Below are 24,236 nucleotides of genomic sequence, written 5' to 3'. Positions count from 1 at the left end.
GGGTGGCGGTGGTGGCGAAGTCCATAGGGACTTGGCTTGGCAACCTGGAAGGTCACCAGTTCGAGTCCCGGCAAGACCAAGTGCTACCGAGGTGTCCCTGAGCAAGGCACCGTCCCCTACACTGCTCCCCGGGCGCCAGACATAATGGCAGCCCACTGCTCCTAACACTAGGATGGGTCAAATGCAGAGGAACAATTTCGTTACAGTAGTACCTGTACTGTGAAATGACAAAAATAGCAATTTATTTATTATTTATTTACTGTAATAACTTACATCAAGTTATTTTTGTTTAAATTTACCATCAAGATGTTTAATTAATCAGTCGAGTACACTGTTTCGACATCCTGTTTTAGTGTAAAAGGACATGAATCTAACTGAAGCCATCAGATTAGGCTATGTTCTCTTTGTACAATTAGCTGAATGAAGGAACGTTGTAATATTTGTATCAGTGCTGATTATTGTTCAAATTTGATTAAACCACAATCACATCCGAACATTACAGTAACAACAAGATGGTACTGCAAGTCTGGATACCTGTATCCCTCCAAATAGAAAAAGTTAATGAACACAAAACACCAGACCGATCATATTCCTTTATCTCCACTGCACTCATTCAAAGGAATCCATTTTAAGTCATTATGAACTATTGAGAACATAGTGATGAGTATTATATTCTATTCAAAGGGAAAATGCTCAAAACTCGTGAATCACAAGTCAGAGTCTAGCCTCAACAACACATCGTCATTTCATACACTGTTAAACAATATTCAAATAAGTTCAGGCAAGTTGACTCTTTGACCGTGTTCAGTTTAATCAACCAGTTCTATTGCGTACAACAACAACAAAATCAATCAGTCTTGAATAATACATTAGCTGCCACATTAACATGTCATCTCACTTTCTTTAAATAACAAATGTTCCCAAAAGACAATTTCTTAACTATTTGTTTGAGATAATACACAGTACTGATTATAAATGTCTGTGTGTTGAATATTCTCCTGGTTCTCAGAACAAAGACACTTTTAAGTCCGGATCGATACCAAATATCTGCAGATGTCCTGATCATGTGGAAGATGGATTTAAATAACCTCGTCCGAGCAATACTTTTTCACAGACAACAAATTCATGATTTTAAGATAACGGACATTAAATAAATTATGAGTTACCACAGTTTTTGTGGGTGTTGGACCTCTAGACGATCCCTGAAATGATCCTAAAGCTTAAAGGAATAGTTTACCATTTTTGGCAAAAAGAGGTGTATCAATCTGTCAGAAAGAAAGATAACATTTCCTGAAATGTCAAACTAATACTTTAAATAACACTTTTCTGTTGAAAAATAAAACAATCAGTGAAAATTGCATTAGTTATATAGCATTGTACTACAGTGTCCTTCCTGAACTGACCACCAGAGGGCGCAACAGTAAATTATAAAAACTAATCATTCACACGGTAACTAGCGCCGAACGACTACAGCTGCTCTAAACCCGCCATGTCCACCTTCACTTTAACAAACATCGTGTCCTCTTTGACATACGCAGCATTTTGAGGCTTTTCCAGCTTGATGAGTGGAATGAAGCACGAGAATCCTACAGCGACGTTACCGGCCGACTCGTCTGTCGGTCGCTGGAAGCTTTTGGACGTCAGGTCGGGTTTGAAGCTCAGACTTTGGTGGTTTCCGGCACCGCTTTGATCCAAAACCGACAGAGCCACGGTTTGTCTGAAAGGCCACGGCAGCAGAGCGTCAAAGTCTCCCACCATCAGGACCACATAAAGAGAAAGGTGAGTCCCTCTTCCTTCCCCGTCCCCGTTCAGATAGACCTTGGAGGCCATTTTGTATCCGCACGGTCCGGTGTGGAACGGCACGCTGCTCAGGCAGGGCGGATGACCTTTGACCTCGGCTTCCCTCTTGTTCCTGAAGTCCTCGATCTTCCAGATGAGTTTTCCGTCGTTTGAAGTGGCTTCGAGCTCCTGCAGGTGCTCCCTGTGGGTTCTGAGCTGAGTGGCGTGGATATCCAGGAGGCCAGAGTGACGCTTCATATTCTCCTCCAACGTCCCTGGAGGAAGGAAAGGAAAGCAGTTTTTAGTGAACCACAAGGTCTTAAACCTCGGACTGTGAACTACATCTTCTTGCAACAGGAAACATCTCATGTTTGGGGTGAGTAGGGAAATAATAACTGCCCCTTTAAAACATACTGTGAGTAACTTATACTGTATAGAGCTGCAGGAATGAGTCCTAAAACATGAAAATGAGTTAGCAGTTTAGCACTTCTGGTTCCGTTGTCTTGAAGTCGATGGGTTTTTGAGTAACAATAACTTAGGAGACTTTAATGTTCTCTTCCTTCACATAAAATACGCTAAGTTTATACCTCACTTGTGCATTTTGAAGCTTTTATGTGTTTTAAAAATAGCAGTTGCTAACAATTGGCTTATGGGACTGTGAAACTTCATCACGGTGAAAACGAGTCCGCCTTTAGATGTTTCGACCACCTTTTTAGAAGTTATTTGACTTTGGTATAGTTCGTATCTAGATTAACATTAGCTTTTTTACTTTTACCGATTGAAAACACGCTTCAAAAATGACAAAAGTTCCTTTGTTTAGCTACCCAGGTGTTCTCTGAGGGCCTCGGCTGCCGACACTTCCTGAATCACAGCATCCAGAGACTTCCTGAGGTCCTCCAGCTCCTGCAGACCAGAACCCAGACCCCGAGATATCTGCTGCACGTCCAGCTGCAGCGTGGAGAGGACATCCTCCTGCCTGCTCAGCGTCCTCTGAAGACACACGGGTAGCATGATCAAAGTGATGCAGGATCCAGATGAACTCTTTCTACTGTCTCACTTTCAATCACAAACACAAACACAGCTTCCACAGAGGCCTTTACCTGGATTTCACAAGAGGTAATGATTTAACTGCAGCTGTCATTTGAACTAAAGGGACGTCTGTGACCTATCAGGTGTGAAAGGATGTAATCATTGTATGATGTAATGTGGTTTTTGGTTCTTACTAAATAATCTGTCAAAGCCTGGAAGGGTCTAATCTTTTATTTCCAACGTAAATCTTGTTTTTCTTTGACATGATTTGTAAAGACTCCAGAGTGTGTAAAATATACACTTTTTTGATGTTGAGGATTTGAGAGGTTATAATGAAAGATTCAAGGGTTTTTGTTTCACTGACAGCCAACTTATATTTGATGTGATTTGTGTGTGAAAATGTTTTGCTAAACATTCACCCTCCAGACTTCATGGTTTAAAAAAGAGGTTTTGTTTCTCTAAATTAGATCAATGTTCTTTTGCTATGTTTGCCTTAATCTGTATTTCACAGACTCACAGATGAAATGATGGTGTAGCTAAATAATGATCAGTAAGAGTGTATCTGTGTATGGACCTGCGCTGCAGAGACGATGTGTTCCTGGCTGCTGTTGTGTTGCAGCAGCGGTCTGATTTTCTTCTGCAGGCCAGCGAGCAGCAAGCTGTCCGTCTGCAGCTCGTTGTGCCTCAGCAGCGCCGTCTCCTGGAGAACCTCCACCTGACCAGAGACAGCAGAGATGAACACTGAGTCGGAAATATCAACACATGTTTGCAAAAATGTAATCTGTGCTGAGCAGAGGCTTTAGACTGCGATGTGTTTGCTTCATAGAGTATGTTTTAAGTTCAGATTGATGAAATAAGCAAGTCTTATTACGGATGGATGGATGATCATTTTGCCGAAATCTCATTGTGAGCATTAAATAAAACGTAATACCATATAAAACACATTATCTGGATCATGTTGGCTTCAGTGTCCTCTCTATTTAGGCACCGACTGAATCTCACACACATTTTGGGAAGAAAAGAAAGAAAATAATTCATCACAATATAACTAGATAAAGGGGTGTACTGTTGTTACACCAAAAGCATTTATTGGGCAAACTTTTGTTTGTTTGTAGCCTTTATTTAACCAGGTTAAAAAATCCCATTAAGATCAACGATCTCTTTTTCAAGGGAGACCTGCGGTACATTAGTTACACATATAAAAACAAACAGAAAACAAAAGGACATCACAACATAATTACAGGGGTATACATTAGCAACCTATTTACATTTACAGATATCCAATAACATTTCATCCAGTCGTGCTTTAAAACGATGCAAGGGAATCAAAATGCTCAGTTTCAATATTTTTTGCATGGTGTTCCAAGCCAGAGGAGCAGCGCACATAAAAGCTTTAGTACCTAAAACAGTCCTAGCACTTGGCACATGTAATAAAAACACATCCTGTGATCTCAGGCAATAGCTACTTGCCACTGTCCGTGAGATCAAAGAGCAGATATAAGAAGGTAGTTTACCCAGCATGGCTTTATATATGAATATGTACCAATGACTGAGCCTCCGAACAGTAAGTGAAGGCAGACCTGCCTTGGCATACAGGGTACAGTGATGAGTAAGTACTTTACAGTTAGTAACAAATCTCAGAGCACTGTGATAGGCGGCATCTAACCTTTCCAGGCAATGGGCAGGTGCATTCATATAGATCAAATCACCATAGTCTAGCACAGGTAAAAAGGTCACAGTGACTAGCCTTTTCCTGGCTTCAAAAGAGAAACAGGACTTGTTTCTGTAGAAGAAACCTAGCCTAACCCTCAGCTTTTTAAGCAGATTAATGACCTGAAGTTTAAAAGTAAGACAATCATCAAGCCAGATACCAAGGTATTTATAACAGCTAACCACTTGGAGTACTTGTCCTTGCATAGTCACAATATCCAAAGCAGTCTCTGGAGTCTTTTTAGCTTTAGAAAAGAGCATTACCTTGGTTTTCTCAACATTTAAAAGAAGCTTAAGTTCAGAGAGCTGAGTCTGAATAATGGTAAAAACAGCCTGTAATTTAACAACCGCCTCCTTAATGGAGGGAACTGCACAGTACATCACGGTGTCATCCGCATAAAAATGCAAAGTAGCTTCATCCACATTTTCACCTAAACTATTGATGTAGATGGAGAATAAAAGTGGACCTAAAACAGAACCTTGAGGAACACCATTAGCAATGTTCAACCACTCAGAAGACAGCCCATCAAAGTGAACACATTGGGACCTTTCAGAGAGGTAGTTCACAAACCACCCCACTGCATGGCTGGATAAGCCAATACTGAGTAGCCTCTGCTTTAAGATGCGATGATCGACGGTGTCAAACGCTTTGGAAAGGTCAATAAATAGAGCTGCACAACTCTGCTTATTATCTAAAATACTTGTAATGTCATTCACCACTTTCATTGTGGCAGTGATGGTGCTATGTTGCTTTCTGAAACCTGACTGATGTTTAGACAGGATGTCATTGTTACATAAAAACTCCTATACCTTTAACTTAATATTGTTTATGAAGTTACAACATACATTTGAATTTTTTTAAACCAGAAATGTTCTCATTGTAATGAGAAAGCATCATTTTTGTCAGATTAGCACAGCTTCAAAAATGACACTTTATTTACCTAATCAAATTAGTCAAAGATAAAATCAGTAATGAGTGCAAAACAGATTTTGATAGTCCTTGTGTTAAATCCTGTATAATTTATTCTCAACAAATCCAACATTGTGGGCATTTTAAAAAGTACATTCATATTCCAGATGGAAGTTTCAGACATGTTGAAACATGGACAAAAACATCTTGTAATATAGTTTATAATGTAACATATTAATCTGCAGCTGTTTGAGGTGTGTTTGTTTGTCTCACCTGTTGCTCCAGGTGTGTGTTGCTCCTCAGGACGAGCAGCATGTGCTGGCTGACAGCAGAGTCTTCGTGCAGCTTCACTCTGCCTCTCTTACCCTGCAGGAAACACAGCTGTGGTCAGAGAGTCAGAGCGTCATACTGTGGAGCTGCACTGTGGAGCTGCACTGTGGAGCTGCACTGTGGAGCTGCAGTGTGGAGCTGCAGTGTGGAGCTGCACTGTGGAGCTGCACTGTGGAGCTGCAGTGTGGAGCTGCACTGTGGAGCTGCACTGTGGAGCTGCACTGTGGAGCTGCACTGTGGAGCTGCAGTGTGGAGCTGCAGTGTGGAGCTGCACTGTGGAGCTGCACTGTGGAGCTGCACTGTGGAGCTGCAGTGTGGAGCTGCACTGTGGAGCTGCAGTGTGGAGCTGCACTGTGGAGCTGCAGTGTGGAGCTGCACTGTGGAGCTGCACACTGTGGAGCTGCACTGTGGAGCTGCACTGTGGAGCTGCACTGTGGAGCTACACTGTGGAGCTGCACTGTGGAGCTGCACTGTGGAGCTGCACACTGTGGAGCTGCACTGTGGAGCTGCACTGTGGAGCTGCACTGTGGAGCTGCAGTGTGGAGCTGCACTGTGGAGCTGCACTGTGGAGCTGCACTGTGGAGCTGCACTGTGGAGCTACACTGTGGAGCTGCACTGTGGAGCTGCACTGTGGAGCTGCACACTGTGGAGCTGCACACTGTGGAGCTGCACACTGTGGAGCTGCACTGTGGAGCTGCAGTGTGGAGCTGCACTGTGGAGCTGCAGTGTGGAGCTGCACTGTGGAGCTGCACTGTGGAGCTGCACTGTGGAGCTGCAGTGTGGAGCTGCAGTGTGGAGCTGCAGTGTGGAGCTGCACTGTGGAGCTGCACTAGGGAGCTGCACTGCTTCACCTCAAACTCTTAAACTCACCTGCACCGAGCAGCCCAGCCTCTGATAGGAGCAGTCAACGTGGAGCTCAGGACACGAGTCTCTGTGCTCCGTCAGCTGGAGGACCAGAGAGAGAGAGTCAGGTGATAATGGGGGATACCTGATTCTGATTGGTTAGTGGAGTCCTCCTAACTTCTATATTCTAACTTATTTTTAGTTTTCTTTGTTTTGTTTCTATTCTGATTGTATGTAAAGCGTCTTTGAGCATTAGGAAAAGCGCTATAAAAATCCCATATATTATTATTATTATTATTATATATATGAATCATTAACTGATCCCATCTGTGTGTTGTTCGGCTTGTGCATGTCAAAGCGGGTGACTTGATACACGTAAAGTATTGTATTTGAGAGGTTATCTATATATATAATATATCTAAATTGAGTGTAAAATTAAGCTATATTGATGTATTTTGTATGCATGAGGGTGATTTTATGACTTATTTACTTAAGATACCAGCATGCATGAGAGCCCTGTGGTGCAAATTCAAAAACGTTACGCACTTAAACTCAATATTGGCAATCTGAACTCCAGTATCTGTGAGACATTTATCACAATAAACTATAGAATATCATCATTCTGTAGACTTTGCCCTGGATTGATACATGGGTCAGAGTTGTTTACCCCCTTTGTGGTATAGTTTGCACCGTGTCTACAGATGCTGTAAATAACCTCACCATGTGTCTGGGAACCTTCAGGGAGCAGCTGTAGGGACAGTCCACCTCCACCTGAGGACAGGAGCTCTGCACATGATCCTGCAGAACAGAGTCATCATCACAAACACATCAGCATCACCAGGACTTCAGCGTTTACTTCAATTAGCGCTGTTGGATCTACTCTACAACCTAAAAGATCACTTCAGAATTACATTCAGGTTAAATGATAGAAATCTTATCCTGAGATAAAGTAATGGATCCCAGTGTAAGAATCAATTTCAAACTTTTAAACATTATTTTCGAATCAAATCCTCACCCTCAAGTTTAGGAAATCTTCCTAAACTTGTTTTCTTGCACTGAACAAGCAGTCTGAAAGCTGCACAAAGCCGTGACTGAATCATCATGTGCATTAGGTCCAGTTGTGACTCTCTGCATAGTGTATTACACACTGTGAGGGCTGGACTGTACCTGGAGGAGGCTGAGTCTCTGCGGCTGCTGGCAGTGTGTGCAGGGCTCCAGGCGGTGAGGACAGGTGACGCTCAGGTGTTCCTGCAGCTCTCTCCTCGGCAGCGCCGCCCTGCAGCCTGGGTTGCAGCATTGCAGCGTCTCAAACTGACACGACCTCAGGTGCTCCTGCAGGGGAGGAAGACATGGAAGATAAAACACACCTTCAAAGAGCTCCACGCGACCAGAGGTGGGATTCATGTGTGCTGATAAAGCATGAACGTCTGGGTCTCAAAAGTGAAGCCAATGCATACGTTTTATGCTTTCGCCTGTATCTACTTGTCTTTCATCCTTTCTTTATAACTAATGCTGTTGATGTATTGTGATTTTAAAAAGGTGTCCATTATCATCTGGCCGAGGACAACAGCTGGAGATTAGCAATGTTGGCTAAAGCTGCCCCATTTACAGTTTTTTTGTGACAGTTGGTCAATGGACTGTCCTCGACACTATAAACAAATAAACTAGTGTCCTAAACCTGCAGTCTTTCATTTGGCCAGAAGGGGGAGACTCCACTGGTGGCAAAAATAAATCCAATTGTGTAGAAGTCTATGAGAAGATGATCCTACTTCTCACTTTATTACCTCAGTGAACATTTTCCTCACAATTTTATGATCTCAATCGCTAGTTTCAAGTCTTCTTTAATTCAGCATGTTGTTTGTTATGTACATTTTGGTCAAATTTAGAGTAAAATAGACAATAAAATCGATGTATATTTAAGGGCCGTGGCTAGTTGTTATTGACAGGTCGCTACCTCAATGTTGGGTTTAGGGGATCTCTGTGTTTACGTCTTTAACTAAAACTAGTGATGTGAAATTCGCGAATGATCCCATTCTTTTGAACGGCTCTTTGGTACGAACGAAGGGAACCGAGTCCTACTTGGTGAGAGCCGTTCTTTGTATTGTTGGTTCACTGCCTGCCATAAATCCACTCGCCTTTAAATGAACTTGCTTTCCTGATTGCACATTTGCCGTAGATGATGGCATAACGCTGCTTGAGCAGTAGTTTGGCTGGATGAGAGATGAAGCAAGTTATACATTTTCTGTGAGTAAAAGTAGATTTCTGGCAATACAGTCAATCATTATCCTGGTGATTATTTCGCAGATAAACCTATTAACCCCACCCCCTTAAAAAAAAAACGGCTCTTTTGAACGGCTCTCGGAAAGGAACGGAGCCATAAGATCCAGCTCCCTTTAAAGAGCCGTAATTCCCATCACTAACTAAAACCCTGTGTGTTTTCAGTTCTTTAGAAGTTCAGTGTAAACACGTCTTTTTCAGCATTCAGTTTTGTCACTATTGGTTCTAAAAAAAAGGTGACAGATAAAATGCTAAACGTATGCCTTCAAAACCATTGTCAACAAACTAAAAACTGACATCACGGTGACTACGCCCACTTTGCACAGTCTTTGCTCCGTACATATTCACACATAATGATCCATACACATCAGGCTTCAGACTGCAGTGTTGATATTTGTTTGTCTACCTGCAGGTGGCGTAATGTGACGACAGAGGTGCATTCTGGGGAGTTGGTGCAGTACACGTCTAAACAGGCGATTTCTCTTTTGCAGCAGTTATCCTGGAAAACCTGCAGGGAGGAAATGTGTTTGTTATTTAACAGAGAGAAAGTAAAACCGTAAACTGAGTCTGTTAGTTCTGGATGTGGAAATACATTAAACATTTCAACTTAAAACCTGACGATGTTTAAATGTTCTTCACTTCTTTTGACTAAAGTACTTGTGGTGAGCTGAGTGAATGGGTCTGACCTCAGATGGTGTGATCACAGCTGCGTCCACGGGACAAACTGGGCTGGACGGAGATGAACTCTCTCTGAAACACAAAGCACATTGATGTTCATACAAATACGCTTTTGCTTTTTACTTCATTCATTATTTTGGCTGTGTTATATGGCATACATTTTGACAAGAGTGTGATCTTTGGTTTGCATTTTGAGAGTTCTGCTGCTACAATAAGTCTGTAAAAACGTTATCACCAAAACACAGACTATCGGATCCTTAAAGTCAAAATGTCCCACCCCAATAACAGCTTTTATTATGTCAGGCTTTCAATCTAGAGCCCTCGCTTCAAAATCGTGTATTTGAGTATTTTCCACCCGATTAAGACCTTTTCTGATATGGGGCAATTACATGCTATTTCCCTGGTTTCCTGTAAGGTAATTTTTGCAGTGTTATGTGTTAAATTAATTTAGTTGAATTTGATAGAATGTAAAGAAAAATCTTTACGCTTTTCATGTTATTTATGGGGATTTTCCATTTTGGCATTATGTGAAAAAGAAACTGGCATTTAAAAAATATTCTGTATTTTCTGAACTCTGAAAATTAGAAAAAGCAATTATGACCAAGACTGAAGCTGGGCAATTCTTTTTGACATGGTCATTTTTACTTCTAAGGATTTACGACCAACATTTGATTTAAATTTGAGACCTTAAAATAGAGTTGAAATTGCTATCACTGTAACATATGTAACTACAGAAACTGTGTCTAATATGATTGAACATTGTGTATTTGCTCCTACAGCAGGTGTTGGAGGCAGAGGAGGCAGAAGATGTGTCCGCAGGAGTTCTGCTGGGGGTTCAGGACCACTCCTCTGCAGATCGGACACACAAACTCCTCCTTCAGCTCCAGCACAAACTTCAGGGAGTGCTGGAGGGAGGGCAGCTCCGACTCCCAGGAGCTCAGCTTCGACTCCTCCGACCGCCTCACTGAATCCAAACTGGACTCCTCGGATCCTCCCAGCTTTGTGTCTGCTGTCGCCATGAGTCTGCAGAGAACAACCTGCTCTTATTACTACTGAGTGAATATCATAGGAATCAAGTTAAAGGGCTGTATTCAACAGATCTTGTACTTCAGTAAAAGTAGAAGTACCAGAGTGTAGGAATACTCTGTTACAAGTAAAAGTCCTGCGATCAAAATGTTACTCAAGTAAAATTACAAAATGATAAGCATCAACATTAAAGTACCACAAGTAAAAGTAGTCATTATGCAGATTGGTCCATTTCAGGATATGTTCTGATTATAATTATTGATGCATTAAAGTGCCATGAGTCTGCAGGAGGCAAAATCACAACAGGTGATGATAACATGTAATGATAATTCTTATTTGAGTGTTTTTAAATTATACATTTAATCCATCTGTTGTTTCTGAGATCGGACACATGGAGGAATTTGGGCTGATTGTAGTAATTAAACATCTTTGAGATCTCCCCTTTCCACATTATATGATTTTAATTTCTCTTGTCACCCTAACTTAGGCAAAGTAACAGCAATTGCTTACAGATGTTTGCCCTGCGTTTTGCCTCTAAGGCTACCCAAAGGCTATACTGTCCATAGTATTATATACAATTAAGAGTATTCCTTATGCGTAATAGCCCATTTCAGAATAGTACATATTGAGTTAATGGTTACGATGATGTTATTGAGGTTTTTGTATTACAACTGGTAAATATAGAGGTAATTTATATAACTTTGTATACTGCTGCTGGATATCTTAAACTATAAATATATGTCAAAGTCTATCTTATAATTGATTTAGATTTTGTATGTGCTAATAATCTTAACCTAAACAAGTAACTATAACAAAAGCTGTCAAATAAATCTAGTGGAGTAAAAAGTATACTATTGGCTTCTAAAATGTAGTGGAGTAGAAGTATAAAGTATAGCATAAACTGAGAATACTCAGGTAAAGTACAAGTACCACAAATTGTACTTAAATACAGTGCTTGAGTTAATGTACTTTGATACTATCCACCACTGCCAGCAACTGTGTCAGCAAAAAAATTGTTATACTATAAAAGTGAAAGTAGCTTACTCAGCAGCATGGCTCCTGTCAGTGCTGTCACACGTGCACATGATGCACGTGCAATCATGCGTGCAGTTAGACATTATTGTGTAATAATATTTTTGCATTATCATTATAACTGCGACATAAATCAATGTATTCAGTAAAGCACGTAACTTGTGTGTGTGTGTGTGTTTTTGTGTTTGAATGAGATCAGTCTGCAGGGGAATCCCCGCAGCGACCTCTCTAAACAATTAAAACCTCAAAATTAAACTTTAAACTGACATAAATAATTGATTGATTGCACTTTAATGACTAACTAACTGCATGTGCGTTTTAATCAGTTTAGACGTTGACCCTGTGGTTAGTTTTAAAGTCCTTGTGATATCGGAGCTGCTTTACTTTCACTTTCCTCAGACATAATGTCATACAGTATGTCAAGTTTGGTGCATTTTCTTACCTCAGTTTCTGAAATATCAGTGAAGTCCCTTGAACACATCACACACTGCAGTTTGTGAGTCACTGCAGATCAATATGTCCGATCGTAATCGATTATCTGCGGTCCATACGCAGCGGCAGCGGAACAGGAAATTATAACTCCAGGAAGTGACTCAACGTCAACAACCTGCTCTATTTACTACTGAGTGATTACCATAGGAATAAAGTAAACGGGCTGTATTCAACAGAGGTGGAAGAAGTACTCAGATCTTTAAGTAAAAGTAGAAGTACCAGAGTGTAGGAATACTCTGTTAGAAGTAAAAGTCCTGCAATCAAAATGTCACTCAAGTAAAAGTACACAAGTATCAGCATCAAAATATACTTAAAGTACCAAAAGTAAAAGTACTCATTGGGCAGATTGGTCCATTTCAGAATAATATGTATGATATGTCTTGATAATAATTATTGATGCAAGTGTTATCAAAGCTGGTAAAGGTGCAGCTAGTTTTATTGACTTTACTCCAGGTATAACTAAAGCATTATTTAATTTTCATTCACTTTTACTATTTTACTGGAATATATTTAAGTGGATAAATCATTATATTGTTGATAATGTTATGGGGTTATGTGTAATTTGACTTTCTTTCTATCAAGCACAAATGGAAATGTTTATGTATCTCACATATTGCAATAATTGCTTTTCAAATTAAGGGAGAAAAGGAAAAAAAAATCCACATATGAAAAATAGAAACAGTGAGATGGTACAAATGTTGTTTTTTAATGAGACGTCTCAGCAGCGTTATTTTAATAGCAATATTTCACAAGTGCTACTGAAACTCCAAGGACTCTATGACTCCAGAAACATTTAACGTGCTTGTCCAAAAAGCATTAAGAGCACTTTCACAATGATATTTTACACCAAGTCCAAACTGGTAGCACCAGGAAGAAGAAGAATAAATAATGAAAGGACAGAAAGACAACACATCTGAAGCCCAGATGACATTTAGAATTTTAAAATTATGAACAACCTTTCGGAAAAACCACAGCTACTCTGAGAACATAACTACAGAACACTTAGCGAACATTTTAAATTTGGCTGATGGAGACTTTTCTACACTGAAGGGGGGAAACTTTAGTGTTTAAAAAAAGCATCGAATCAAATACAAGTTAACAAATAGTGACAGCTGATTGGATGGACAGCAGGTTAGAAATTATTAAGAGAAACCAAACTGTACACGTAGATGCTAATGCTAATGTAATGTACACAACACTGAGGCATTCAGTTAATTACTTTACGAGAGGTGATTTACCAACCATGGATAATTATAATAATGGTTATATTTCATGTTTCTTCGACTCAAACCACGGTACTAAAATAGTATTATTATGTGTATCAAAGCGTAGTTTATCTTGTACCACTGAAAATACTCCCTACAAATGTACCTTTTCCTCCCCTTTGTTTGTCAAAAACATGACACTTTAGATATATAGCTGTATGATGTAGCTGAGAGCCACAAACTGAAAGTAAAATAGTATTTAGAGGCGTACCAACACATTCTTGGTTTGAGTCTAAACATGATATTTGACGACAGAAGGAAAAATACACCAGACTGATTCTTTAAAACATGAGCCCCAAGTTTCCCCTTATTTATTCTAAGCTTTAAGATCCAATGGATTAAAGATCATAAAACCCTTTGGAAAACATCAGATGTTTTCTAGTGATGATTAAGAAACTAAAATGTCATCAGAGACTAAATATACAGGGAAGGTGGAGGATACATAAATACCAAAATCTATAACGATGTTGAGTTTCTTAATGTAAGAAATGCCACTGATTCAAGATCCTAAATTAAAGTTATTTTAGTCTTTTAGATTACTTTAGCTTTAGAAAATACTACAACATCAAGCTTTAAGTATCTACTCTGCTACCGATTAGAGCTGATAAATAAATATCTCAATTTGAAATGTTTTTACAGGTCCAAGTGGAGGCATGATGATGGAGAAAAAAAGAAGGGGACCCAGGATGGAACCCTGTGGGACGCCACATGTGTGGTGACCGAAAAGGCTACATTTTACTGTAAAAATCTCACATTTCAGTACTAAGTGTCCATCAAACAGCGGGCCGGCTTCACGTTTTCTTAAGGTGATCTTGAAGATGATTTAGTAAAACCCAGAATACTATCTCTTTACCCCTCCTCACCTAAAGAACACGTACATTAAAAAAAAGCACGAGGTATGAACATATATAATTATGTGGTTCGAAAATCGAGGTTTGAGAACTGTGACACCCTTAGTTAATGTGTCACCTTTACAAGTAAACAAAAAAGGAAATCAGAAGCCTGAAAAAAACCTCTCATTGTTCTGAAGACTCAAGATTTCCCACGGGACCCTGAAAGCAGGAGCTTCAGATTTAACATTTGCTTTCCTCAGTGTCTTTAACAAATATGCTAAATGGACTGTATAGCGCTTTATCCAGTCTTTACGACACCTCAAAGCGCTTTACAAACTACAAGTCATTCATTAATCAACTTGTTTTGCCGCTCAAGCAATCTAGCATTCACACACATTCACACACAGTCGCCTGTAGCTGTTAAATCGTCAGTGGAGGGAGGAAGATGAGGTCTCTGATTGGTGGACGGCTAGGCCTGGGGGCTGCTGGGCGGAGCTTGGACCCGACCCGCCGGGGTTAATACCGCCGAGGCTCATGGGAGCTGGAGGTCGTGGGTTTAGACGAGGAGGAAGAGGGTTGGACGGGCGGATTAGAGGCGGCGGCTGCTGGAGGGTCGGACGAGGCTGCAGGAATCGAGCCTGTTGTTGGAGGGGCGGAGGCTGGCGGTGCAGGGAGGGTGTAGCGGGGAGAGAGGGCCTGAGGAGGGGAGGAGGCTGGTGGAGGGAGGAAGAGGAGGAGGTGGACGTCACGGGAATCTGAGCCGAGGAGGAAGAGGAGGCAGCAGGAGACGCACCTGAGGAGGTCACCTGACCCTGCAGAGAGAAGAGAGGGCGGGGTTATAAATACCTCACTGTCAATCATCTCAAACTGTCACTTAGAGCAGAGGTTAACAACATCAGGGACTTTGCATGATGATCCATAGGTAAAGTTAAAGTCAGAAATAAACTTTTTTTTAAATATCCGCTAGCTTTTAAGCCCTTCAAACTTATGAGAACTATTTATATCAGTCTCTCTTCATCTCTCAATGCCCAAAGAGATTTGTGTAGTTGTATTTATTGATAGGATATACACTAGAATAAATGTTGCCTCAGTTAAAACAAATGTATTAATTGCAAAGAGGCATCTTGCTTGCAGGTTTTATGGTAGATTTGTCCAGTCAATCGCTCATACACGATTTCATGGACAGAAAGCAACAACAAAACATGAGCATGGTGAAATGGATGATGGGAATTAAGTCTGTTTTACATTCAAACAGTTGCTTCTCAGCAGCAGTGTTTTAGTTTGTTTGAGTCTTTTGGAACCACCATACACTTTTTTCATTGTTATTTTCAACATCACAGGACAACGTAAAAAAAGTATAATGATCACTGCAGAAATAATCTCTCTAGAAGTTAGTTTTCATTAACAAATATGAAGTCAAACCTGGAGTGAAAGAAGTCAATCTAAAAGCAGATGGATGGAAGAAGATCAGCAGGATTGTGATTGTGGTGCATGCAGGTATTATCATTGATCCATTAGGCGCTCAATATGGGATATATATCATTTAAACCCTCCTCTCACCTCTTCGTCTTCTTCGTCGGTGCTCTTCCCTGACGGGGGGGTGGAGCTGGTCTTCCCCTCCTCTCCAGAGGTGGCGCTGTCTCCGTTGGGAGCGTGCGTTCCCTGCTCCGCCTCCCACTCCTGAAGCACCTCGTCCAGGTTGAACCGCCGCCGGTAGTTCACGAAGAAGTTCTTCACCTGGCCCACCGTCTTGTTACCGATGACGTCAGCGATGGCCTGGAAGTCTTTCCCATATTTCCTCACACCTGAAGGCAGAGATGGCAAAAGTACACACATCCTTTACTCAAGTAGAAGTACAGATACTCGTGTTCAAAAATACTGTGGTAAAAGTAGAAGTACTGACTAAACTTCTTGTTTTTAAATGTACTTAAGTAAAAAGTACCCGTAACTAGCAGCTGTTTTAAAGAGTACCTGACCTCCCTTTATATTAATAGAACAATAATATCATTGTTAGCTAATGAATGTTTCCATGCTGAACAACGGCAACATGACAACGTTTTCATTGGTCCCTCTTCTTTAGAGAAGACCAGGAAATGATGGATACACGGATCGTGTTCGAATCAATAGGCACGCAATGACTCTAAATAATAATGATCACGCCACCAAACACACATTCAAACTAAAGGAACCAGCCTGTTTGGAAAATGTAAGAAGTAGAAAGTACAGGTATTTGGGTTCAAAATGTAAGAAGTAGAAAGTACAGGTATTTGTGTTCAAAATGTAAGAAGTAGAAAGTACAGGTATTTGTGTTAGAAATGTAAGAAGTAGAAAGTACAGGTAGTTGTGTTCAAAATGTAAGAAGTCAAAGTAAAAAGTTGTCAGAAAAATAAGTAGTGGAGTAAAGTACTGATACCAGAAAAATGTACTTGAGTACAGTAACAAAGTATTTGTACTCCACTACTTCCCACCTCTGCCCGAAGGACATCACAGATCCTTGTAATGGACTTTTCAAGCTCCTTTTTAACACCTTTCTAACAGTAACCTGTGACCAAACTCACCTTGAACAGCCAGCAGCTGCTCGTCTGTGGTCCAGCGAGCGTTTACCTTCTGGTTACCCTGTAAAAACAACCACTGACAGTTATCTAATGTGTACAACCAAAGAGGAATTACAGATTTCATTCATATATATGTTTTGAATTAATAGAGAAATAAATGTGTTCAATGTTTGGTGGTGTCAATGTACCTCAGCCATTTTGAAATCTTCAATCCCAGCCTCCAAACTGTGTTTCATGCCGCTGTTCATCTGTTTGGCGTTCTGCACCTGAGAAACGAGACAGAAACAATCAGCTGAGCTTCAACAAAACTCACAAGTTTGACTCTCACTGATTCTCTGCTTTAAAGTGTAGCTTTAAAACCCTTTAAATGTCATTTGAATGCCTTTTCTTCAACTTTATTCAACTGTTACACAGTGTACTGATACCTGCAGGTATAACCAGTAGGGGGCGGTATACAGTAACATACAGGCACTGCACAGGACGACTCGGGGACACACCTGGGGTCTTTCACCTGTGCTCCAACAGATTTAGCTAACAGGTTCACTGGCCGTTTCTCAATGTCGAGTAAAGCTGCTCCAGAGCCACTATTTCAAGCATACTACGTCATCGAGTGGCGCCGAATCACTGTTTAAATGCCCAGCATACATGTGCTACCAAGCAAGCCTCCTCGACTTTGAGAAACGGCCACTGCTTGAGTTTAATGAATGAATCAATGAGAAGCAGACATGTTTCCTGTGATGATCTCTGACTGTCTGGTGATGAGTAACTCTGTCTGTCAATAAAACATCTGTCTTAAAATGTATGCTCCTCATGAGCAGCAACATGCTAATGTTAGCATGCATTTGTTGATGTTTATGTGGTCTGGTTCTTTTTTGTGAAATTATTTAAAGGGAATCGCAGGAGATGTTCCAGTGCTTCATCATATGTAGATTTTCATATGTACATTTCTTCTGGGCACTTTTGTCAAACTCATTATTTAACTACTTTAAATCCTAGGACAAAAATGTCTTAATATGCTTAAAGAAAGACAGATGTACAATCCCAGGTTGACTGGTAAAACTGTACCTGCTGATTTGCTGAAGAACAACAGCGACTTTATTAAATGGTAAAATTGTTTTGTAAAATCAACAACATAATCTAAAAAAAAACCTCATTGTCACACAGTAAGTCACACTGGTCAAAAATAAACCCTTTCCACTCTGCTTCAGTTGTTTCATTTTTACCCTGTTGCTGTTAAACTACTGAATTTCCCCACGGGGATTAATAAAGCTCCATCTTATCTCTTATCTTATTGGGCGCCTCCCACCTGTCTCTTGAGGGACACCAGCTCCATGTCCAGCTGTCGGAGCAGGGTGTTTGCTGCGGAGGCGCTGCAGGACACGGCCCCCACGTCCTCCTGGGTCAGGTACATGCCTTTGGGGGGGCGGCAGCGGGAGCGCTGGTGGTGTCGGTGCTGCAGCGTCTGATGCTCCCGCCGACCCAACGCCACCTTAGAGCCCGGGACCACCGGCTCCACCTGGTTCTGCTGGGAGACACAGAGCGGCTCCATTTAAACTGCAGCCTCCCCCTCCCTCTGGAACTCCCTTCCCAGTCACATCCGAAAGGCCAACACTCTTGAACCCTTCAACAAAATCTCTCAAAACTCACTTATTCACTCTCGCTTTCAAACTCTGATCAACAGCCTTTTTTACACAGAGTTTTGAATATTTAACTAAGAATATTATGAACAATATGATTGCTTGAAGTCTTTAGTTTTTGATCTTATCCTCCCTGTTTAGTAACTAATGGACTATTTTAGTATTATTCCTTGACATGAGAACATAAAAAAAAAGAAAAAGAGAAATGTATTAAAGTCCCATCATAGTTGAACTTCCTGTAATGAGTGTGTCAGGTGTGTTTTTGTCATGGCAACAGAAGCTCAGGTGTGTCCACATACCTCTTTCTTGGCTTCCTTGTTGGGGTCGTAGTCGCTGTCGTGGGCTTCGATGGGAGCGGCCTCCTCCATCTCCTCATCACTACGGTTACAACAAAAATAAGTCAAACATAAATAGGTACACTTCATTATAACAACAACATAAACACAGACAGCTTTGAACCGAGGCACACCAGAGAAGAAGACTCAGATAGTCTCAGATATATACAGAACATGTCTCTGAAGTGTTTGGCTGAAATACCAAACAGATCATGGCAGCATCCCATAATCCCCTCTGTTTCAGCCCTGTTTCAAAAGTGCTGATTCTCTGTCTGTTACTTTAGATGAAAATAAGGAGCCCCTCCCCACGCCCCTCTGAGAGATATTTGGTTAAAAAGAACTCAATGGTGCTCTAGGAGGAGATTCAGGTGATAAGGTGGGGGGGGTTACCTTGGTTGCTGATTGGCTAATGGTTACACAAGCCAAAACATCATTATGACATCATAAAGTGGCCAAAATCTGATCAGCTCATTTTCAGACAGGTTTTTATATACATGGATCAGGACAAAAAGAGAGAGAATCTTTGTTCCTGAAACTTTCAGAGTCTCTTTACACAGAGGGGACACATGTTGATGTAGAAGAGACATGAAAAAATTGATTTTGCATAATAAGTGACCGTTAATTCATAGATTTAAATAAAAAATCACCACTGACAGTGAATACCTGTCGTCCTGGTTGCTCCGGTTAGCCAGTTTCCGAGCCTGCCGGTCCATCAGACTGGTTCTGGAGCGAGTCTTCTTCCACGAGTAGTAATACTTCACCAGACTGGAGATGGACTTATCTGGTAACTGAAGGAAACACGATCAAGTTTAACACTCTCAATCTCTATGTACAATCTAAAGAGGTCTCTCTCTCTTCAGAACAGAATTAGCAGCAGCAGAACGCCTTAATAACCTACTTTTCATATCTTTATATAGCCTTCCTTCGATTAGTTTTAAGCTCAATAGCAAACACAGATAATATTTGACCGGAATATCTCACATTTTTCGGGACATTGAAATCTTCCTGGACATGTTGACCTGCAAAACATATTTTTAAACTCTGGTAATAACTCTGTACTTCAGACAAAGTGTTTACCATCTGCTGGATGCGGTGGAAGCTCTTCCCGTGGAAGCTGAAGGCCTGCTCGAACAGAACCTTGTCCTCCACCGTCCACTCGTCTGGAAACGGGGTGAAGTTGGGCAGGTCGGCCAGAGACTTCTCTATGTTGTGTTTGTGCCAGAAGAGCATGCCGAGCGCCTGAACACACAATAAATACACAATTAATACATCGGAACGTTTCTGCAAACCATCAGAGCAGTACCATCTAGTTCATCATCACAGTTATTATTAAACGTCAGAGGAATTATCAATGATTTATGTTCAGAGTGGCTTCACAAGGTGCTTCAGGATCAAATTAATTGTTCATCAAAAAGGAAGATGATGGCTGGAATGTTAATTAAAAGAATAATTAAATTCATAACTCATGGTCATTTATCATTTCACCATTGGTTGATATTTTATGGAACACTTTGTGACCTAGGCCTGTGCAATAATTCAAAAATGATTGTACAATTGAATCATGGTGAATTCATATATCGAGGTATATTGAGTGAAATAAATTGAGGGAATATAATTTTAAGCCTTTTTTCATTTAGCTCTATATTTCTTAATTAAATGACAAATTGCCACATACTTATCATTTATCAAGTATTTAATTCACACCAGAGGATTCAACATGAGGCTGTGCTGTGCTGGCTCTCACCTGCTCCACGTTGTATCCATGTTTCTCTTTAGCTAAAGCGATGTATTCGTCCACTGTGGAGGAAAACACACACCGTTAGAGTCTGATCTGAGGACCTGATAGAGGACTGTAGAAAACAGGAAGTTAACTTACATTTTGAGTCGATGATGTTGTGATATGGAGACCAAACCAGCATCCCGCCGCTGTCTTTATCCGTGTACTTAGTGGAACCTGTATACACATAAAAAACATCACATTCATGAAACTTTTTAAAGTCTAAAAAACACATTCAATTCAGTTTACTCATCACCACTCTGCTAGTGAACACTTTGTAAAATATATTTGTATGCTTTGGATGGGGCAGTCCAAATGTTAAAAACAGCAACGTGTTAAAAACAGCAACATCCCTTGTTTTTGACTGGGGTTTTTAACAGGGGTTTGACCCATAATGCTTGGTTTCTGTAAAATAAAGTACTGCCAAGTGTGATCAGGACATTTCGGTTAATTTCTTTCAGAACGATTTTATTGCTTCAATTTGAAATATGTTTTATACAAATACACAGAATACGTTTTCACAATAAGAATTTTATTCAGTCAAGGAATACTGATTGCACCTTGAGCAAATATAATAAATGTAATATTTAGAGCATTGACATGTTCATGTTGACACTGTAAACGGGTCCAAAATCCACAAACTTAACTATGTAAATGTCACAATTGTTAAAAAAAACAAGGGATTCTTATAAAATCACTATATTTGTTTAGACTATTTTTAACACTCATATATCACTGTTGTTCACCTTCAGAACGTTGTCACATGTCTGTGTTGACAGCTAAAGTAAAGTAATGAAAACCAAATATATAATAAGAAAAGCCATTTTTTGTAATTGTCAGTGTGGGAATGAAAATGTTGGACTATATTAACTGTCTTTTGTAAAAGTTTATTGTTTTTTATTATTATTGTTATTATATTTTACCCGAGGCACTTTCATTTCACTCTGCTACACAACATATTATAAAAGTATTAAGTATATAAGGTGGGAAAATAGAGAAGACCCATTTAAACAAACCAGCTCCATCAAGCTTCAATAATTACAAATGTGTAAATGTTACAAGTTGTCAGTGAGAAGTTGAGGTATAGCCTCGGTTCATGTATCTGTCCTCAGGTTATAACACCGTTTAATAACACTGATTTAATGAACAAACAGCTGATATTAAGTGTTTTAACCGCCTTTTAAAACGCACCAACACACGCATGAAGCTGTGTATGTGTATGTGTATGTATGTCTGTGTGTGTAGTTAAAGGCTGTGTGTACTTGTTCGAGGCTATACCAACGTCCGTCACTCAGGTTGAAAACAGTAAAAAACTCACCGGGCTCAAACTCGGGAATGTTGGCTTGATAGTCTGCTCCAACCCGCATCCCCACATCTGGAGAAAAAACCATATCAGCATTCACATTTAAAAAATGTTTGTTCAAAAACGCGCACATATTACGGAGCGACAAGAGGCTGTTCGAGGCTATACTGACCGTGTTCGTCGTCGCTGCCACTTTCGTCAGAAAAATGTCCATTAGAAGCGTTGGACGGACTCTTGGTGCCGTTTGATCGACCTTTCCCCAAATACTCCGAGCCTTTATCCATCATTCCCGGCATTTTACCGATCAAATTGATCGTTTTAGAGCCTCTGTGTCTGGGTATAAAATGTCAGCAGGACCTGGAGGTTTTTCAGCTGCAGTTCCTTCAGCGGCCGCAGCTTCGTCCGTGTCGCTGTCGAGGCATTTCTTATCTTTCACCGCCTTACATACAGCCATTTCATGCTTTTAGAAGTCATAGATGACAAAAATAGGCTCTTCTTAATTCGAAATATTTTAATGTATATAATTATTCATTTGAAGGCGATGTTTTTATCCGTTTAAAGTGGTGGCTGAGTGGGGTCTAACCACCGCAGCGGAAGGCTTTTTACGCACCGTGGGGCAGGAGTGTGACTCCAGCTGCTGCGGCGCCTGACAGCAGATCCTTCCGCCGTCAAAAAAATTATAAACTGAAATAAAAAATTAAAACTAAATTCGAATTTCAAACTGAGATTAAACAGTAAGAAAACGTAAAATAAAATCAACACAAGCAAAATTGAGTCTGAATGATGTGAAAATGAAAGAAAATGCACATAAACCAACATGTAAACATCATAATTTTATATGATAAGATCTCGGATGTTTTTTCACGTTCAATTTGCTGACATTATAAAATGTTGTGAACTAAAATTGGTTGAATGTGGATAATTCAGCGTGTTTTATTTGTTTTTTCTGCTTGTTTAACAATCGATGTCCCTGCACTGACGCTTAATGACCAGCAGGGGGAGACACAGTTCAACAATCAGCAGAGAAAACCTTCAATTGTATTTAACACTAAACTCCTGCAGACACTGTTTATTCTGTCAGGCATGGGACAGATATTCAAACTCATTGTCATTGAAATGCTCTTTAGATCAATTCTATATTATCTTTACAGGTATATATAACTCATAAAAACAAACATTACCAAACTTCTTCTGTCATGCAGGTAGTTGTTCCCGCTCAAAGTATTGGAAATAATGTACAAATATCTTTGTAAGAATGTATGCATTTAGGATAAGCCCCTTGTGATGGGTCATTGTTTTTCTGTAATGAAGTAGAAAGTCTACAAAAATACAAGAATATAAGCAACTTTTTTTTTACATTCATCAGAATATGACATTTTAAATATTCTATATGTAATCAAAGTATGTAGTGGAGTAGAATCATGATTTGAGCATAATGGTTTTAGATGGCTTTGTTAAGCAAAGTGCAGAAAGGACAGTGTCTGTAGCAGCGACAATAACGGTCAATATGTATCAGCTTTCACCTGCATCATCTTTCAGCTGTTTTGCATCCTAAAGGAATAAAGCACACGCAACATATAAATACCCTCACACTGCCAAAGGATGGGTAGAGAAGAGTGTTCAAAGCACCTAGACAACTTGCCACGGATCATTGTTAGTGATGTCGGCGCCTCTCTTGTGTTTGGAGTCGGTGCCTACACCTGTCGGCAAATTTAAAATGTTACATCTTTTGAAGCCCATGTCTAAATTACAAACGGGTGTGTACACGACCTTCAAATCTACAGGCCCAATGACAACTAAACAATCATCCCGACAGAAGAAAGATAGCTAATGTTTTGCTAACCGAATGCTAACAAAGCGGTGGCTTAGCATAAGTAATCTAGAAGTATATTTATAAATACTTTGACTTTTCATGTTTTAAATCGTATTCCCTCAGTGGTGGTTTGTGTTATTGTAGTTCAGCAATTGTTTCTGACTTGGCTCCCTGGTCTCCTTCGTAAATTTCCATAGCGTAAACAAATTAAACTTAATCCCATGGCCTTTTTCGGTTGGTTTTTTCGTTGGTTGTTATAACAAACGTGACAGCCAACCACAAACACTGCTTTCGTACCATGTTTAAAATGCTGAAGTTTTTTTGCTAGCCATAAGGATAAGTCAGCGGGTTTCAATCCCCGGGATCCTTCAAAGATGGCCGCCTTCCTGTGAATAGCGAATGGGAATGTGACGTCATCAACGCCAAGTCGTCCATCTTTGGAGGACACTAGCGAGCCGAGGAGCTGTACATTTTTCACTTTCCACGTTTTAAACATGGTCGGCAGGCACTGTTATGTCACCTTCTGTAACAACGACTGCTAAGACTAAGTATAAATAGGTTGCGGTATCGGACATGAACATTTGTATTGAACTTCCCTATAGTCAATATTCA

The 24,236-nt window shown here is 40.3% G+C and overlaps 2 protein-coding genes across 6 annotated transcripts; both read right to left on the bottom strand.

Annotated features, from left to right (window-relative positions):
• Positions 1 to 785: 785 nt before the first annotated feature.
• Positions 786 to 12,182, bottom strand: traf5 (Tnf receptor-associated factor 5). Of its 2 annotated transcripts, none has more exons than XM_034129593.1 (11): positions 12,057 to 12,182; positions 10,334 to 10,593; positions 9,565 to 9,628; positions 9,285 to 9,386; positions 7,769 to 7,933; positions 7,322 to 7,399; positions 6,629 to 6,703; positions 5,702 to 5,794; positions 3,383 to 3,523; positions 2,604 to 2,769; positions 786 to 2,054 (listed from the first exon to the last, which is right to left on the bottom strand). In XM_034129593.1, the coding sequence occupies exons 1-11, from the start codon at positions 12,093 to 12,095 to the stop codon at positions 1,468 to 1,470; spliced, it is 1,770 nt and encodes a 589-aa protein (XP_033985484.1). In that variant the 5' UTR covers positions 12,096 to 12,182; the 3' UTR covers positions 786 to 1,467. The 2 variants fall into 2 exon arrangements, with proteins under 2 accessions (XP_033985484.1, XP_033985485.1); XM_034129594.1 differs by having other exon boundaries at positions 10,334 to 10,579.
• Positions 12,183 to 12,791: 609 nt separating this feature from the next.
• Positions 12,792 to 22,183, bottom strand: rcor3 (REST corepressor 3). 4 transcript variants are annotated; one of them, XM_034129613.1, is made up of 12 exons: positions 21,984 to 22,183; positions 21,827 to 21,883; positions 20,608 to 20,685; positions 20,476 to 20,528; positions 19,809 to 19,970; positions 19,386 to 19,519; positions 18,696 to 18,774; positions 18,066 to 18,284; positions 16,948 to 17,025; positions 16,763 to 16,820; positions 15,765 to 16,009; positions 12,792 to 15,016 (listed from the first exon to the last, which is right to left on the bottom strand). In XM_034129613.1, the coding sequence occupies exons 1-12, from the start codon at positions 22,105 to 22,107 to the stop codon at positions 14,633 to 14,635; spliced, it is 1,671 nt and encodes a 556-aa protein (XP_033985504.1). In that variant the 5' UTR covers positions 22,108 to 22,183; the 3' UTR covers positions 12,792 to 14,632. The 4 variants fall into 4 exon arrangements, with proteins under 4 accessions (XP_033985504.1, XP_033985505.1, XP_033985506.1 ...); XM_034129614.1 differs by having other exon boundaries at positions 14,633 to 15,016; positions 18,066 to 18,281; XM_034129615.1 differs by having other exon boundaries at positions 14,633 to 15,016; positions 19,395 to 19,519.
• Between the last annotated feature and the right edge of the window lie 2,053 nt (positions 22,184 to 24,236).

The sequence above is a fragment of the Trematomus bernacchii genome, unplaced genomic scaffold, assembly GCF_902827165.1.
Source record: "Trematomus bernacchii unplaced genomic scaffold, fTreBer1.1, whole genome shotgun sequence".
Lineage (NCBI taxonomy): Eukaryota > Metazoa > Chordata > Actinopteri > Perciformes > Nototheniidae > Trematomus > Trematomus bernacchii.
The sequence above is the reverse complement of the archived record's forward strand: the minus strand, read 5'-3'. Positions and strand labels throughout refer to the sequence as shown.

Bases quoted from the DNA above. Each gene is read 5' to 3' on its own strand.
- traf5 (XM_034129593.1), bottom strand. From the start codon at position 12,095: ATGTGTTCAAGGGACTTCACTGATATTTCAGAAACTGAG. The intron at 9,629-10,333 runs GTAGGAGCAAAT...TTTGTGTTTCAG, and splicing joins CTCTGCCTCCAACACCTGCT to AGAGAGTTCATCTCCGTCCA. The intron at 5,795-6,628 runs GTGAGTTTAAGA...TGTTTCCTGCAG, and splicing joins GGCTGGGCTGCTCGGTGCAG to GGTAAGAGAGGCAGAGTGAA.
- rcor3 (XM_034129613.1), bottom strand. From the start codon at position 22,107: ATGCCGGGAATGATGGATAAAGGCTCGGAGTATTTGGGGAAAGGTCGA. The intron at 19,520-19,808 runs GTAAACACTTTG...TGTTTCCTTCAG, and splicing joins TCCACCGCATCCAGCAGATG to TTACCAGATAAGTCCATCTC. The intron at 16,010-16,762 runs GTGAGTTTGGTC...CTCTGCCTTCAG, and splicing joins GCAGCTGCTGGCTGTTCAAG to GTGTGAGGAAATATGGGAAA.